This window comes from Microcebus murinus, chromosome 19 (assembly GCF_040939455.1).
Source record: "Microcebus murinus isolate Inina chromosome 19, M.murinus_Inina_mat1.0, whole genome shotgun sequence".
NCBI classification, from domain to species: Eukaryota; Metazoa; Chordata; class Mammalia; order Primates; family Cheirogaleidae; genus Microcebus; species Microcebus murinus.
The window spans coordinates 7780843-7793693 of record NC_134122.1 but is presented as its reverse complement, the minus strand read 5'-3'; the positions used below and the strand labels follow the sequence as shown (position 1 = coordinate 7793693).

General features: G+C 46.3%; 1 protein-coding gene across 4 annotated transcripts in view; it reads left to right on the top strand.

Annotated features, from left to right (window-relative positions):
- The window catches only part of GRIN2A (glutamate ionotropic receptor NMDA type subunit 2A), a 399804-nt gene that overhangs the window by 337722 nt on the left and 49231 nt on the right, over positions 1-12851 (top strand). For 2 of the 4 annotated variants that reach the window (XM_012785153.3, XM_012785158.3), the window contains exon 14: positions 4036-6497. In XM_012785153.3, coding sequence (XP_012640607.1) covers positions 4036-5820 — 1785 coding nt within the window. In that variant the 3' untranslated portion in view covers positions 5821-6497. Of the gene's footprint in view, positions 1-4035; positions 6498-12851 lie in introns of those variants that run through there. The other 2 variants (XM_012785179.3, XM_012785171.2) reach the window with 2 other exon arrangements.

The window sequence follows — 12851 nt, the reverse complement described above, 5'->3', positions numbered from 1 at the left end:
CATGCTTCCTCACACACAGAGAGAGCACACACCAAAGCAAAAGTGAATTCATCATGTGCATGCAATCATTTTCTCCAACAAAATCTGCAGTGGTGAATTCTCAAACAACCTACTTTCCACAAGTGCAGGATCACAACTACGTAATGAATTATGCCTAGTGCGTAGATACGGACCTGGGCCTGGTATGTTTCCTCTGTCATCTCTAACCCTCACAACAAGCAGGTTGTGAGGTTGATTTGATCACACCCATTCTGTGGATGGAGAAACTAAGGCCCCAAAGGTTAGAATGGGGCCTTTTGGGCTTCGCCTTATGTTTCCTTAAAACAATGGAAAACATCTTGCTTCATCTGTCACACCAGAAAGAGACATGAAAGAGGAAACCCATCTGTTGATGCAGGGTTGAGTGGCAGGCTTTACTAGACTTCAGTTTAGGCTTCTTTCTAAAAGATGCTGATCCGGGATGCTCTGAAAGTGGCTCGTTCCCCAAGGCAGGGTTTGCTCTGCATGGAAGCCGGAGCTCTCCCTTATCACTTCTTCCAGCGAGTGGAATATCCAGCCAGTAGACTTAAAGCTGTTACCAGGGAGGCAGATACACGCAGCCCTGCTCCTGGGCCCAGCATCCCTTGGGAAGCCCTTGGACAATGCAAACAGACACAGGCCTGAAATACGTGCACACCGGCCCTGCCGAGGGAGAAGGTCGGTGCTCACAGAAGTCATTTATTTAACATTGGAACCTATCTTCTGCCACTGCTGTGGCCCTCATCTTTTAGAACTTACAGAAATGCACCCTCCTGTCTATGGGGTGCTCTTGACTTTTGTTTTCTATCCAAGATGCTTTCCCTCCCATTTAGAAAAAAAAATTCTATGTCACCAGCAAAAAAGAACTGCCTCAATTGTCTCCCAAGACATGAGGAATGGGAAACATAGAAAAGCCAGAAAGCCAGGGAGCTGGAAACTGCAGCCACCTTCCCGATGATGTCAGACCCGGGGAGCTGTGAACGGAATGTTAGAAGCCTCAGGCTGACTCACAGCTGGGACCAATAGAAGTCGGATGCTTTAGGGATCAGGTCTGGGCTCAAAGGATGCAAGGACAGTAGAGCCCACACCCCCACTGAGAATGTTCAGAGAGGTCAGGTGCCCGCCGGGGGGCAGAGCAAACTGTCTGGAACAACACCCGGAGTCGCCCATGCTCATTTTATCTGGCTCTGAGCCCACTGTGGCACCAAGGGGGCGTCTTATTTCCCAAACCCCAAAAACATAGCTGGAATCTGTAAATAACAGAGAAGAGAAAAGAGAGAGAGAGCTTTGCAGGGAAGAAAGAAACTCTAGCCCAGGGGTTTCTGTGGTTCCCGAGGTAGGGTTTGGACTGCTTAAGTCTAACCAGAGAGCCAGAGTGGCTTTCTAGAACAGACTTTACATATTAAAGAATCGCATGCATTTCTCCCACCGTTGACACAATGGACCTGCATGTGCGAGCTTGTGGGAAGGGGGAAAGGAACAAGGTGATGACGCAGAAGTGAAGGTCAGAGATGACTGGGCAGCTCGTCCAGCTCACATTTGCTGACCGCCTGTGAAGTCAGGTGATTTATTTGTGTTGTTTTATCTTGCCCTGGTGCCCACCTCAGCAGGGAATGGTTCCCACTTTACAGATGGTGGAAACTGAAGCTCAAATAGACGTAGTGGTTTATTTAGGAAAGACCATGGAGCTACTAAGTGATGGAGCTGGGCCCCCGACGCCCAGTTACTCTGTAACATGCCCTCCCTCTCCCCAATGGTCCACTAGATTCCAGAGGATGGGTCAGCTCAGAACGCTGTTACCGAAACCTGGGGCACAGGTGGGTCCATCACTTTGACTCCTTTCCGTGACCTCAACAGGCAGACAAACACCTGGGGACTGTCATTAGCATGCTGGATGAGTCCCGGGGAAATGAGAGAGAGCAGGTAACCACCATCCTTCCTTCTCCTGAGCCGTATCTCAGCCCCCTGACCGCTTCCGTGGGCTCCCTCCAAAGAGAAAGGCAGCCAGCTCATGCCGGCGGTGGGGCATGCTGCCCCGAGGGTGCAGGGGTGGAGGGTAGTGCTTAGACTCTCCAGGGGACAGAGAGGAGTGTGTTAGAATAAACATGTACATTTAGGAAAATATCTTAGGAGCCACTGCTTTCATGATGCTACCAGCAGGAAGAAAAGGCACAGGTCTCGGCTGACTGTGACATAGAGAGACACTGATTTTTCACCCATAGTAGTGGAATCCCTCTGGGTCAGAGTATAAGGTTGTTATATTACTAAATTGGGAGAAAGACATGAGTTAACATGAAAGGTTAAGGAGCGCTGTGCTACGTGAAATGCATGGCACATCTGTGTGATTTCCTCATCCACAGTCTGGCTGCTCCAACAGCCCTGGAAGCAACGGAGGAGGAATTTTTGTTTTTTTTTTGGAAGAAGAACAGCCATCCACACATGGCACAGAGAAAGAGACCAAAGATAAGGTTGCAGGAAGGTTAGGGAAGGGCATGATGCCAGCACCTTGGGCCCCAGGGAGCTGCAGCCATGGACTCTGGGGCTGACAGCACCAGAGAGAGAAAGATGCTCCAACTTGCAACTGCAGGCTTTCCTGGGAACGGTTCCTTGAAGGCTGGAGTGGAGACCGTCTCTAGAAAACTACAAGCCAAACGTCGCTGTGCAAATGAGCGGAGGCCGTCACAGTTCCATGGGCATCCCTGCGGGTTGAGCTCATCCCGCCGTGGGGGACCGAGGCAGCCACCGCTGTCAGAGCCCACAGTTAATCACACATGCTCGACTGTGGTTCATGCCAAGGTCAGCAGCAGCTGCCGAAGCTGCTTTACAAAACCCTGCCTGCATTGGCTCCCTGTCAGTCTTGGGAGGACCAGGTCACTTCCTGCAGCCTAGATGTGATTGTTCCCTTTAGGGACGGCAGCCAAAATCTGGGGTAGGCGTGGGCAAAAGCAGGAGAGGCCACAAACCAAAATGTTTCTGATGCCCCTTTGCCCATTATTGTAAGCGTGAATCAAGAGCTCTTCCCTTGATAACAAGTAAACAGTTACTTTTAAGTGAAAATAAACAGTTATATTTTTAAAAGGAGAAGGAGTAGAAAGTGAAGAGACCTGCAGCTGGAGGTGTTTGTGTTTGGGCTTCCCAAGACTCCCCAAGTCATTCAGGTCCCTGGGGAATTTAAAGGCAGTGTCACTGTGTCATCAGAACTCTTCACTATTACCACAACTGAAACTCAACTCTAACTACATTGAACAAACTCACACACGAACACACAAAAAATATATTGCACAGATTAAGTAAAAAGTCCAAGAGAGTGGCGCCAGGGGTTCAGACTGTGTCTCTGTCCCTTGGGATTAGCTTTCCATGGTGACAGCCTCACTCTCAAGCTCATGTCCCCACCTGATGTCAAGACTAGTCTCCTGTGACTCCTGCTTCTACCCGAGCATCTATAGCTATGCCTCCAAAAATGTATGATTTCATGCCTTCCTTCTAAAGTAACCAATGTGACCAGGGGGAAAAGTTATCAGATCTGCCTACTCAGGGCACGTGCCTTGACGGTTAGCTTCAGCATGATGGGTGGTGGTAATTCCTGAAAAGAATTAACAGTGGGTGATCTTTTTATGCTGACTTTGTCAATATTTAGCTTTCTGGTGTGCAAACTCCAAAGATGATGCTGGGAAACTTTGATAAAAGCATGGCTTGATGACCCAGGCGCTGGGAGGATGCCAACCTAGAGGCACTAAGACGTTGACAGTTGCACGAGCATCCATGGATACCTTTTTCTCAAGCTGCAGGTGTGACTCTTTGCAAAGGTGTCAGATAACCCACAGCCAGAGCAATAAGATAAACCCGATGCTTTGCAACTTGTCTCATGCCTTTAAGAGACATTAGCGGGTTGAATCTCACTGTTCCTCCGGGGCTCCTACAAGAAGTACATATCTCACCTGTGCAGGTAAAGTTCAGGTGTGAATGGTTTCACGTCCACTGCTGCTGCTGACGGTGCTTTATGTTTCTCCCCCACAGGGCATCTACAGCTGCATTCACGGAGTCCACATTGAAGAAAAGAAGTCTCCGGACTTCAATCTGACGGGATCCCAGAGCAACATGTTAAAACTCCTCCGATCGGCCAAAAACATTTCCAACGTGAACTCCTCAAGAATTGACTCACCCAAAAGATCTGCTGACTTCATCCAAAGAGGTTCCCTCACCATGGACATGGTGTCAGACAAAGGGAATTTGATATACGCGGACAACAGGTCCTTTCAGGGGAAAGACAGCATTTTTGGGGACAACATGAATGAACTCCAAACGTTTGTGGCCAACAGGCATAAGGACGCCCTCAATAACTATGTGTTCCAGGGACAACACCCCCTCACTCTCAATGAGTCCAACCCGAACACGGTGGAGGTGGCTGTGAGCACAGAATCCAAAGGGAGCTCCAGGTCCCGGCAGCTCTGGAAGAAATCCATGGATTCCATCCGCCAGGATTCCCTGACCCAGAACCCAGTCTCCCAGAGGGATGAAGGGACCATGGAGAATAGGACCCACTCCCTGAAGAGCCCTAGGTACCTTCCAGAAGAGGTGGCCCACTCGGACATTTCAGAAACCTCGAGCCGGGCCACGTGCCACAGGGAGCCTGACAACAATAAGAACCACAAAACCAAGGACAACTTCAAGAGGTCGATGGCCTCCAAGTACCCCAAGGACTGTAGCGAGGTCGAACGCACCTACCTGAAAACCAAAGCGAGCTCCCCCAGAGACAAGATCTACACCATCGACGGCGAGAAGGAGCCCAGTTTCCACCTGGACCCTCCCCAGTACGTCGAAAACATGACCCTGCCCGAGAACGTGGACTTCCCAGACACCTACCAGGATCACAATAAAAACTTTCACAAGGGGGACTCCACGCTGCCGGCGACCCGCAACCCCCTGCACAACGGGGACGGGCTCCCCAACAACGACCAGTACAAACTCTACTCCAAGCACTTCACCTTGAAGGACAAGGGCTCCCCGCTCAGCGAGGGCAGCGACCGGTGCCAGCGGAACTCCACCCACTGCAGAAGCTGCCTCTCCAACCTGCCCACCTACGCGGGCCACTTCACCATGAGGTCCCCCTTCAAGTGCGACGCCTGCCTGCGCTTGGGGAACCTGTACGACATCGACGAAGACCAGATGCTTCAGGAGACAGGTAACCCGGCCACCCGGGAGTCCTACCAGCAGGACTGGGCGCAGAACAATACCCTCCAGTTCCAAAAGAACAAGCTAAGGATTAGCCGTCAGCATTCCTACGATAACATTGTGGACAAACCTAGGGAGACAGACCTTAGCAGGCCCTCCCGGAGCATAAGCCTCAAGGACAGGGAGCGGCTTCTGGAGGGAAACTCGTATGGGAGCCTGTTTAGTGTCCCCGCCAGCAAACTCTTGGGGAACAAGAGCTCCCTTTTCCCCCAAGGTCTGGAGGACAGCAAGAGGAGCAAGTCCCTCTTGCCAGACCACACCTCCAATAACCCTTTCCTCCACTCCCACAGGCATGACCAGCGCTTAGTTATTGGGAGATGCCCCTCGGACCCTTACAAACACTCGTTGCCGCCCCAGGCAGTGAACGACAGCTACCTTCAATCGTCCTTGAGGTCAACGGCATCGTACTGTTCCAGGGACAGTCGGGGCCACAGTGATGTGTATATGTCGGAGCATGTTATGCCTTATGCTGCAAATAAGAATAATATGTACTCTACCCCTAGGGTTTTAAATTCCTGCAGCAATAGACGCGTGTACAAGAAAATGCCTAGTATCGAATCTGATGTTTAGAACCTTCCATTCGTGTTTTATCCATAGGGGAACGTGCATAACGGCCGACCTTCTGGAGGGTAAATGTCGGATGTCCAAATAGTGCCCTGCTAAGAGCAAGAGGATTTAGGGAGGTACTTTTTTTTTTTTTTGTCGACTCTTTTGCACATGGCTCCATGCCATCTTCTTCCACTCAAGGAATCTTGTGAGGTGTGTGCTGAGCACGGCAGATACCAGACAGGCGAGTCCTTAACCAAAAATAAATAAATGGATAAATACGAAAGGGCAGGTCTCCGGGACGTGCCTACTAGGTATGTTGGCAATAATGGTGCGTTGGATGCCAATGGTGATGTTACGATCTCCTATCCTCCAAATTTCATTCTGGTCAGTCCACCATGTAATTTCCTCATCAGAAATGCCTGACGGTTTCTCTAATACAGAATAAGCAATATGGTATGCATGTAAATTCTGACACAGACGAAATAAAGCAGTTAAGAATGCATCTGCACTGTAGCGAGATTGGCGTGTGCAAGAGATTAGGAAGTTTGGCTTGTAACAGTCTCAGCTTTATCGGTATGCCTTCCATCACAGCCCAGGCCCGACCCCGGGAACTCCAGGCTCCCCCAAAGAATAGCCAATCCGTGTGTTCGTGGTCACTACACTACCTGCATTGTAGTCCATTTCCAAGACGCATCTGGAGCCAAAGGCCGGAGGGACCCTCAGGCGGAGAGCTGCGAGAATGCCTCTGGATGTTGGTGTCTGTGTGTCTCTCGCCCTCGGCTTCGATGGTCTTGTTCCGAGCTGCATAAGCTAACACGTGTCTGTCTTCAATATCTAAGTGTGGATCTTCTGTTTATGACACAGTGGCCGTTGTAGTTTATCCCGAAGACTCCTATGTACGTAAGTTTGCATCTGCTCCCTTCTGGTGATGACTCAGGGTTGTATAGTATCTGTTCCCCTCCCCCACCCCGTGAGTAACCATAGCCCGTTCAGTCCCCGAGCACCCTTGGCGGTGGCTAAGTAAGCAGTCGTGTGTCTCTCCTCCCAGAGCTGTTAACGTGGTGACATGCACCAGCAGCCGTGTGTGTGCTGTGATCTGTGAGAAGCGCGATGCCATCTGTCTGCCGACGGCTAGCACGGTTTCAGTTTTATCTTCCTTAGCATCTCGAAATTCTGTTGGACACCCATTTCCGCCGTAACCTTCTCAAATCTGAAGTCTCCAAAGCGTGAGACGCTCATGCCTTTCATCTACCCTGAATGCCCTCCAAACTTTGCATACACTTTAGTGAAACAAGTCATTTGAAATATTCTCTCTAGGGGAGGCAAACTGCTTCACCAGCACCAACAGAAATATATGAAAAATTCCTCAAAGCATTTGTCATTTCTGAGTCACCTGCATGATTCCATTCTTATTCTACTCAAACCCATATATATGAGATAGGAAATAATAATCATTAAAAAAAAAAAGTTGGAGACAGAGAAGGGGATATTTTTGCATGGGGAACTTCTTAGCACAGTGCTTGCCACTGGGGGGAAAAAAAAGTAATCTCAAAAAGGTAGTTGTTATATTATGGTACTTTATCAGATTAGGATTTTCTAGTTTAAAAGCTAAATATCATAAAACCTGCAAATAACATTAACTAAACATTTTTATATAGTTCTAGTAATTAGTATATTTTACCTACATTAATATTTTTGAAAGATTTGGGATACAAGGACCTTAGCTTTTGCAGAAGACCTGAGTTTGTCTGGGGACATGGAGACATGCTGCAGAAACCATTTTGTGGTTTCCTCCTGCATTCTGCTTTAGGTTCTTAGAGAAGGGAGCAGCATGGCAAGTTGCAAAATTGTCCTGTTTCTTCTCTTCATAGCGTGTTCTGCTTTGCAGGCGTATTTTCCTGTAAGTGAGAAGGTGCCAGAGACAATTCTTTTAGAGCCCGAGGATACATTGACTGGCTTCCTCTTTGGGGACATGCACCCGACCTGCAATCTCCCTACAGTGATGACAAGTGGCTGCAATAAATTTCAGGGTTAGTGGCAGAGAGGCAGAGGGAGGCAGTGGGAAGAGAGTCTTCTCTTCATCTTTGAAAGGCAGAAGAGGCTGACTAGGTGCTGGTGACAAATATATTTGAAAATTATATTTTATTTCTTGGATACTGTAACCTTTGCAGCCCCAAGACCCAGCAATAGAGAAGCCTGGATTGCAGGACCTGGAATGGTCACCCCAATTTCTGATCTTAATTTTTATTTTTTGTTTGAGATGGGGTCTCGCTATGTTGCCCAGGCTGGTCTCTAAGTCCTGGCATCGAGGGATCCTCCCGCCTTGGCCTCCCAAAGTGTTCAGCTTAAATTTCAGCATCTGTACAGTCTTTTAGCACTTGCTGCCTTTGTCCTCTCCTTGTATTCCAGACCTTTCTTCCCCTGGCTGGGATTACCTCCTTTTCCTCACGAGTCTGCCATGTCTTAACATGGAATGAATTAAAAAGTCTCCTTAGAATACAGACAGTGACAGGTCCTCAATCCAGAGAGACTTTGTGTCTTCCTCTGGCGTCCTCAAAACCCAGGGGGCCACCAGATGCCGCAGAGACCTCCGGGGAGAGTGAGAATTGCACTTGGATTGACTTCACAGGTGAAAAATCCTTCTCTGCATAGCAGTGTTGTGTCTGCTATTCACCCCATACGGCTCTGGATAAAGAACTAAAAATGTGGCTTTTGGAAGAACCAACAGTGATGTTGTGAAAAACGTATATTTCTTTTAATGCCCAAAGATTTTTTTTTAAAAAATAAATAATCAGAAATTGGATGCCATGTTATATATGCAACCTTTCCCTCCTCCACCAATTCACTGACTCTTAATGGTGATGATTCCAACCCCAAAAATAAATAAATAAATAAATTACCCACTGATCAGATGGTCAATTTCCAAGTGAAAGATGACGATGTAGCACTATCCAAAAGTAATCCAAGTCGGTTCAGTTCTTTGTAAAAAAGAATGTCAGGAATGTAACCCCCAATGGTAAATGGCACCTATGGTATGGGAAGTAATAAGAATTAAATAGGAAGCCCTGAGCTATAGATCCGTTACAGAAGGTTCTTGTGACACATCCCAGCTCTGAGATCTTAGATTTGTTGATGTCAAAGAGCCAGAATCTCTGAACCCAACCGCCTCAGCTTCACCTGGCTTAAGTCAGAGCTGGCGTCTGCAGTGATATTTAACTGACTCTAAATGATTCTTTCCCCACTTAAGAGGGGCCCGGTTGATCCTCAGGTAGTCACACTTGCATGCAAATGGCCAGGGTTCTGTCCGTGGGGAATAGCACGCACACGCAACCGATTTAAAATAGTCTTCGTAAGAGAATCTTCCAGGGTGCGACTCCACTCTGAGAATCCTTTGTGTTTCCAGAAGATGCTTGTCCCAGTCCTTCTACCGGTAGGTTCTTAGGCCACTTCCGGTTTCAGTCCCTGAACAGGCAAGTCCCCAGCGGGTTTTTCTGCCAGTGGGAGGTGTGGGGTTATAATCTCACCACTCATTACCTTTCTGCCCTCTGCAGATCTCTCTGAGTTGTTCTTGCCAGCACCAGGCCGGGGTTATCTCATGGATTATACTTCGTTTTCTCTTCCCTGTTTTATAGGTTGCCTGAGAAATCTAAATACTTAGCTTTTCTGATGAAAACATTAAAATTCACCCATTGCAGCAAAATCCATCAAATCATTTCACGCTTATTTTCTGGAGAGGGAAGAAAAAAAAAAAAAAACAGAAAATTACACCTTGTTTACAAATGAAATAGTTTCACTTAAATGGGACTCTCGCCAAGGCAGTTAATTAGTCAAAAGATCCACGGCTGTCATGTAGTCACACATTGTTTATTCTATTTGATATGTCTACCACTGATGTGTAGTTAATATTCTGCATCCTTCTCAGGAAATGACAAATGCCCTGAATTCTTTGCAAATAGAATTGCTAATGAAAAAGAAAAAAAAAGATATGTTGGTGTTAATTAAATGGTGATTAAAAATTTATCTCCTTTAAACCTAAAAAGTGCAGCTTTAATAATCAGTTGTCATATAAATAAATACCTTGTACTGAAATCCCTTGCGGTTTCAGACCTAAATAAATACTAATTTGAGAAACCTAAATATCTTTCAGAGGAGCTGAATATATTCATTAACATCATGCACATTCCTGTACTGTTTCTTTGTACCTAGCTGTTGTGCATGAACCCTTGGAAAGACGACATGAGTTGTTTCTGAAATGGAGCCTGTTTGTATTGACCATGGCTGTAGTAGACATAGTTGGACCTCAAGAAAAAAAAAAAAAAAGAAATCCAGTAGGTGGAAGCTAAATGCATTGGCTGATGTTTAATACGAGTTAAGAGTTCTATGTAAAGGCGATTTTCCTTCCGAAAGTACTGTTTGTTTTCTCTTGAGACAAAATTAGGCCTTTCCAGGCATTGCCATCTGCTTTTGGTCAACAGGGTTGAAATTAATGTGGGGTCTGTACTTGAAAAGTTCTCCCAACATGCAGTTGCCCTTTTCCATTCAATCCCTACCCACCGTGCTGTGTCCACATCTACTTGTATCAGACGAGGTCAGCTTGCCACTCGATGAAGATCAGCGGTGATCAAATGCACTTACCCTGTGAATACAAATGCTCGTGTACACATGTATATAATATACATGCTTGATTTCTACAATTCACATGTAAGTGTATTATCCAAATAAAAGTGTACATACTGTAAAGTTTATGTTAAAAATTAAATAGTGATGATAGTATTAACACATGGAAAACCCATTCTGGTTATTTTGATGGGGGGATATTTCCATAGAGAGGACACTCTATTTTTTTAATCTCAGTTCTAGGGAGGATGGCAGAGCCCAAGTGGGATTTGGATGTTGGTGTTCCTGGCTTCTTCTTTTAAAGAAAGAAAGAAAGAAAGAAAATCTGGGGTGGGGGTGTGTGTCGAATATTTTCTGCTCACATTTGCTGCTGAAGACAATGCTAATGTGGACTTGTGTGTGATTTCTGTAAACCCATCGAAGGGCAGGGATTTTCTATTAAATTTTGTATCCTCTCCCCCCACCTGTGTCCAGAGGTATGCTCAGTGCAGTATTAGCTAGAGGTACCTGCCCAGAAGGGTCTTAGAAGAGCTGAATTTGCAGAATTACACCAAGATTTAGGGGAAGGGGAAAGGAGATAACAAAAAGAAGTTTACAAAGGGGCAGCAATCTGTATGGGATCGTCAAGTTAGAGAGTATCGGAGCCGGGATTAGAACCCGAGACTTCATGTTCAGTTTCTGGCTCAGTTCCCTGGGCCAGGCTGACCAATTTCTGGGTTTCTCTCCAAGGGGAAACTCCTGAGTACCTCTGGGATAAGAGCCAGAGAATCCCAGAAACCTGACCTGGCTTCTTTTTGCCTCTTGCTCCCAGACAGATCCAAGCATGCCTCTTTGAATTTGATTTTCCTCTAAGCTCCTTCACAGTCCCTATCTCAAAATCCTGAAGAACAGGAGGCTTTATTCAGGGACCTTTTCTTTGGGAAGAATCTACAAGGGATGTAGTTTAAAACGTCAAACTGGAGAGAAAGGCTGGCAGTGGCCATTGAAGTAAGAGAGTTCTATTTTCCCTGCACTGAGGATGAACCAAGCACATTGATCGGCTGATAGGGCTCGACTCAGTGTCTGCTCCCTTTCGAAGGCCACTTTGGGATGCAGGGGGCTGCAAGAGGAATAGAAAATGTAATCTCTTCCCATAAGTGTGGTCTTATGGTTTAGAAATTCAGTTCCCTAATACAAAAGAGAAACAAGGACCCATGAAATGCACACAGGGACTAAACAGCAAAAATTAGGACAAAGTTCTTGCCAGGAAAAAAAAAAATCTGATTCTATGATCAAACTTGAACAAACAAACAAAAAAAGCCTTTCCCCATACCTTTAAGTAACTTTGGAGAATATAGTTAGTGTTCCTGGAGATGCACTTGGGTTTATTTTAATCTTTAAAAAGGTCCCTAAGAAACCCAGGAGCAGCCAAACAGGTGAACAAACTCACCCTTCTGTATTTTTGCACAGGCAGGTTTGGGTCTGGTTCCAACCAGTGCTCCAACCCTTGCCAAATCATGCCTCCTCCCACACCTGCTTTATGACATGTGCTTCGAGAAAAGGTTGAAAAAATTCCCCAAAGGATTAGAAAATAGACTGTGATGGGAAAAAGACAGAGCATTTCCTTAAAGCTTTTTTGCTTGGTTTTGTTTTTGGCTTTTGAAGAACATTTTAGATAGTCCAGGGTACAGATGTATCAGGGAAGGGTGTAGGGAGGATCCCTTATCGAGTCCCAAGTGCCTACTGTTGTGGCTGACAAAAGAGAAAGCATCAGGTTCCCTAGAGAGAAAATGGGGCAAAGAGATGACACACAGAATCATAGGTGTATTTCAGGAAGGATGGTGGGGTGGAGAGGGAGCTTTTTTTTACTCTGTCTACCCCATTCTGTGCATTGCTGGAATGTTAGATTCCCTGCTTATCACATGTACATGCCATGGGTCAACACCTGAAGTTGGAAATATCAAAATATAAATTAAGTGTAGACTATATTCTAGGCATATCCTAGAATGTGATCCTCAAAATAACCCTAGGATATGATTGCTCCCATTTTACAGACAAGGAAACCGAGGCTCAGGTTTTTCAGGGTTTTTTTGTTGTTGTTGTTTTCAGGTTTTTCAGCCTCATCAGCAACAGGAATGAAGCTAGTAAATCCCGAATGTTAGACATATTCTCGAAGTGCCTGATCTCCCCCAGGGAGGTCAGAATAGAAGTCTGAAAGAGAGATATGCTATTTTGAGGTTCCCAGGCTTACTCTTGAGTGTCAGCCTCTGTGATGAGGAAGTCTGTTAGCGTCCTGCCCCTCACTGTCTGGTTTGGGGTGTATCGAGAACTCCTGGAGATTTCACCTCTGTTCACAGTCCCTTCTGAGACTTGAACACTCTCTGTGTCTCTCCTCCATATTCTTGCACTCAGCACTTATTTTTTTTTTTTTTTTTTGATTCCTGGGGAGTTATTTT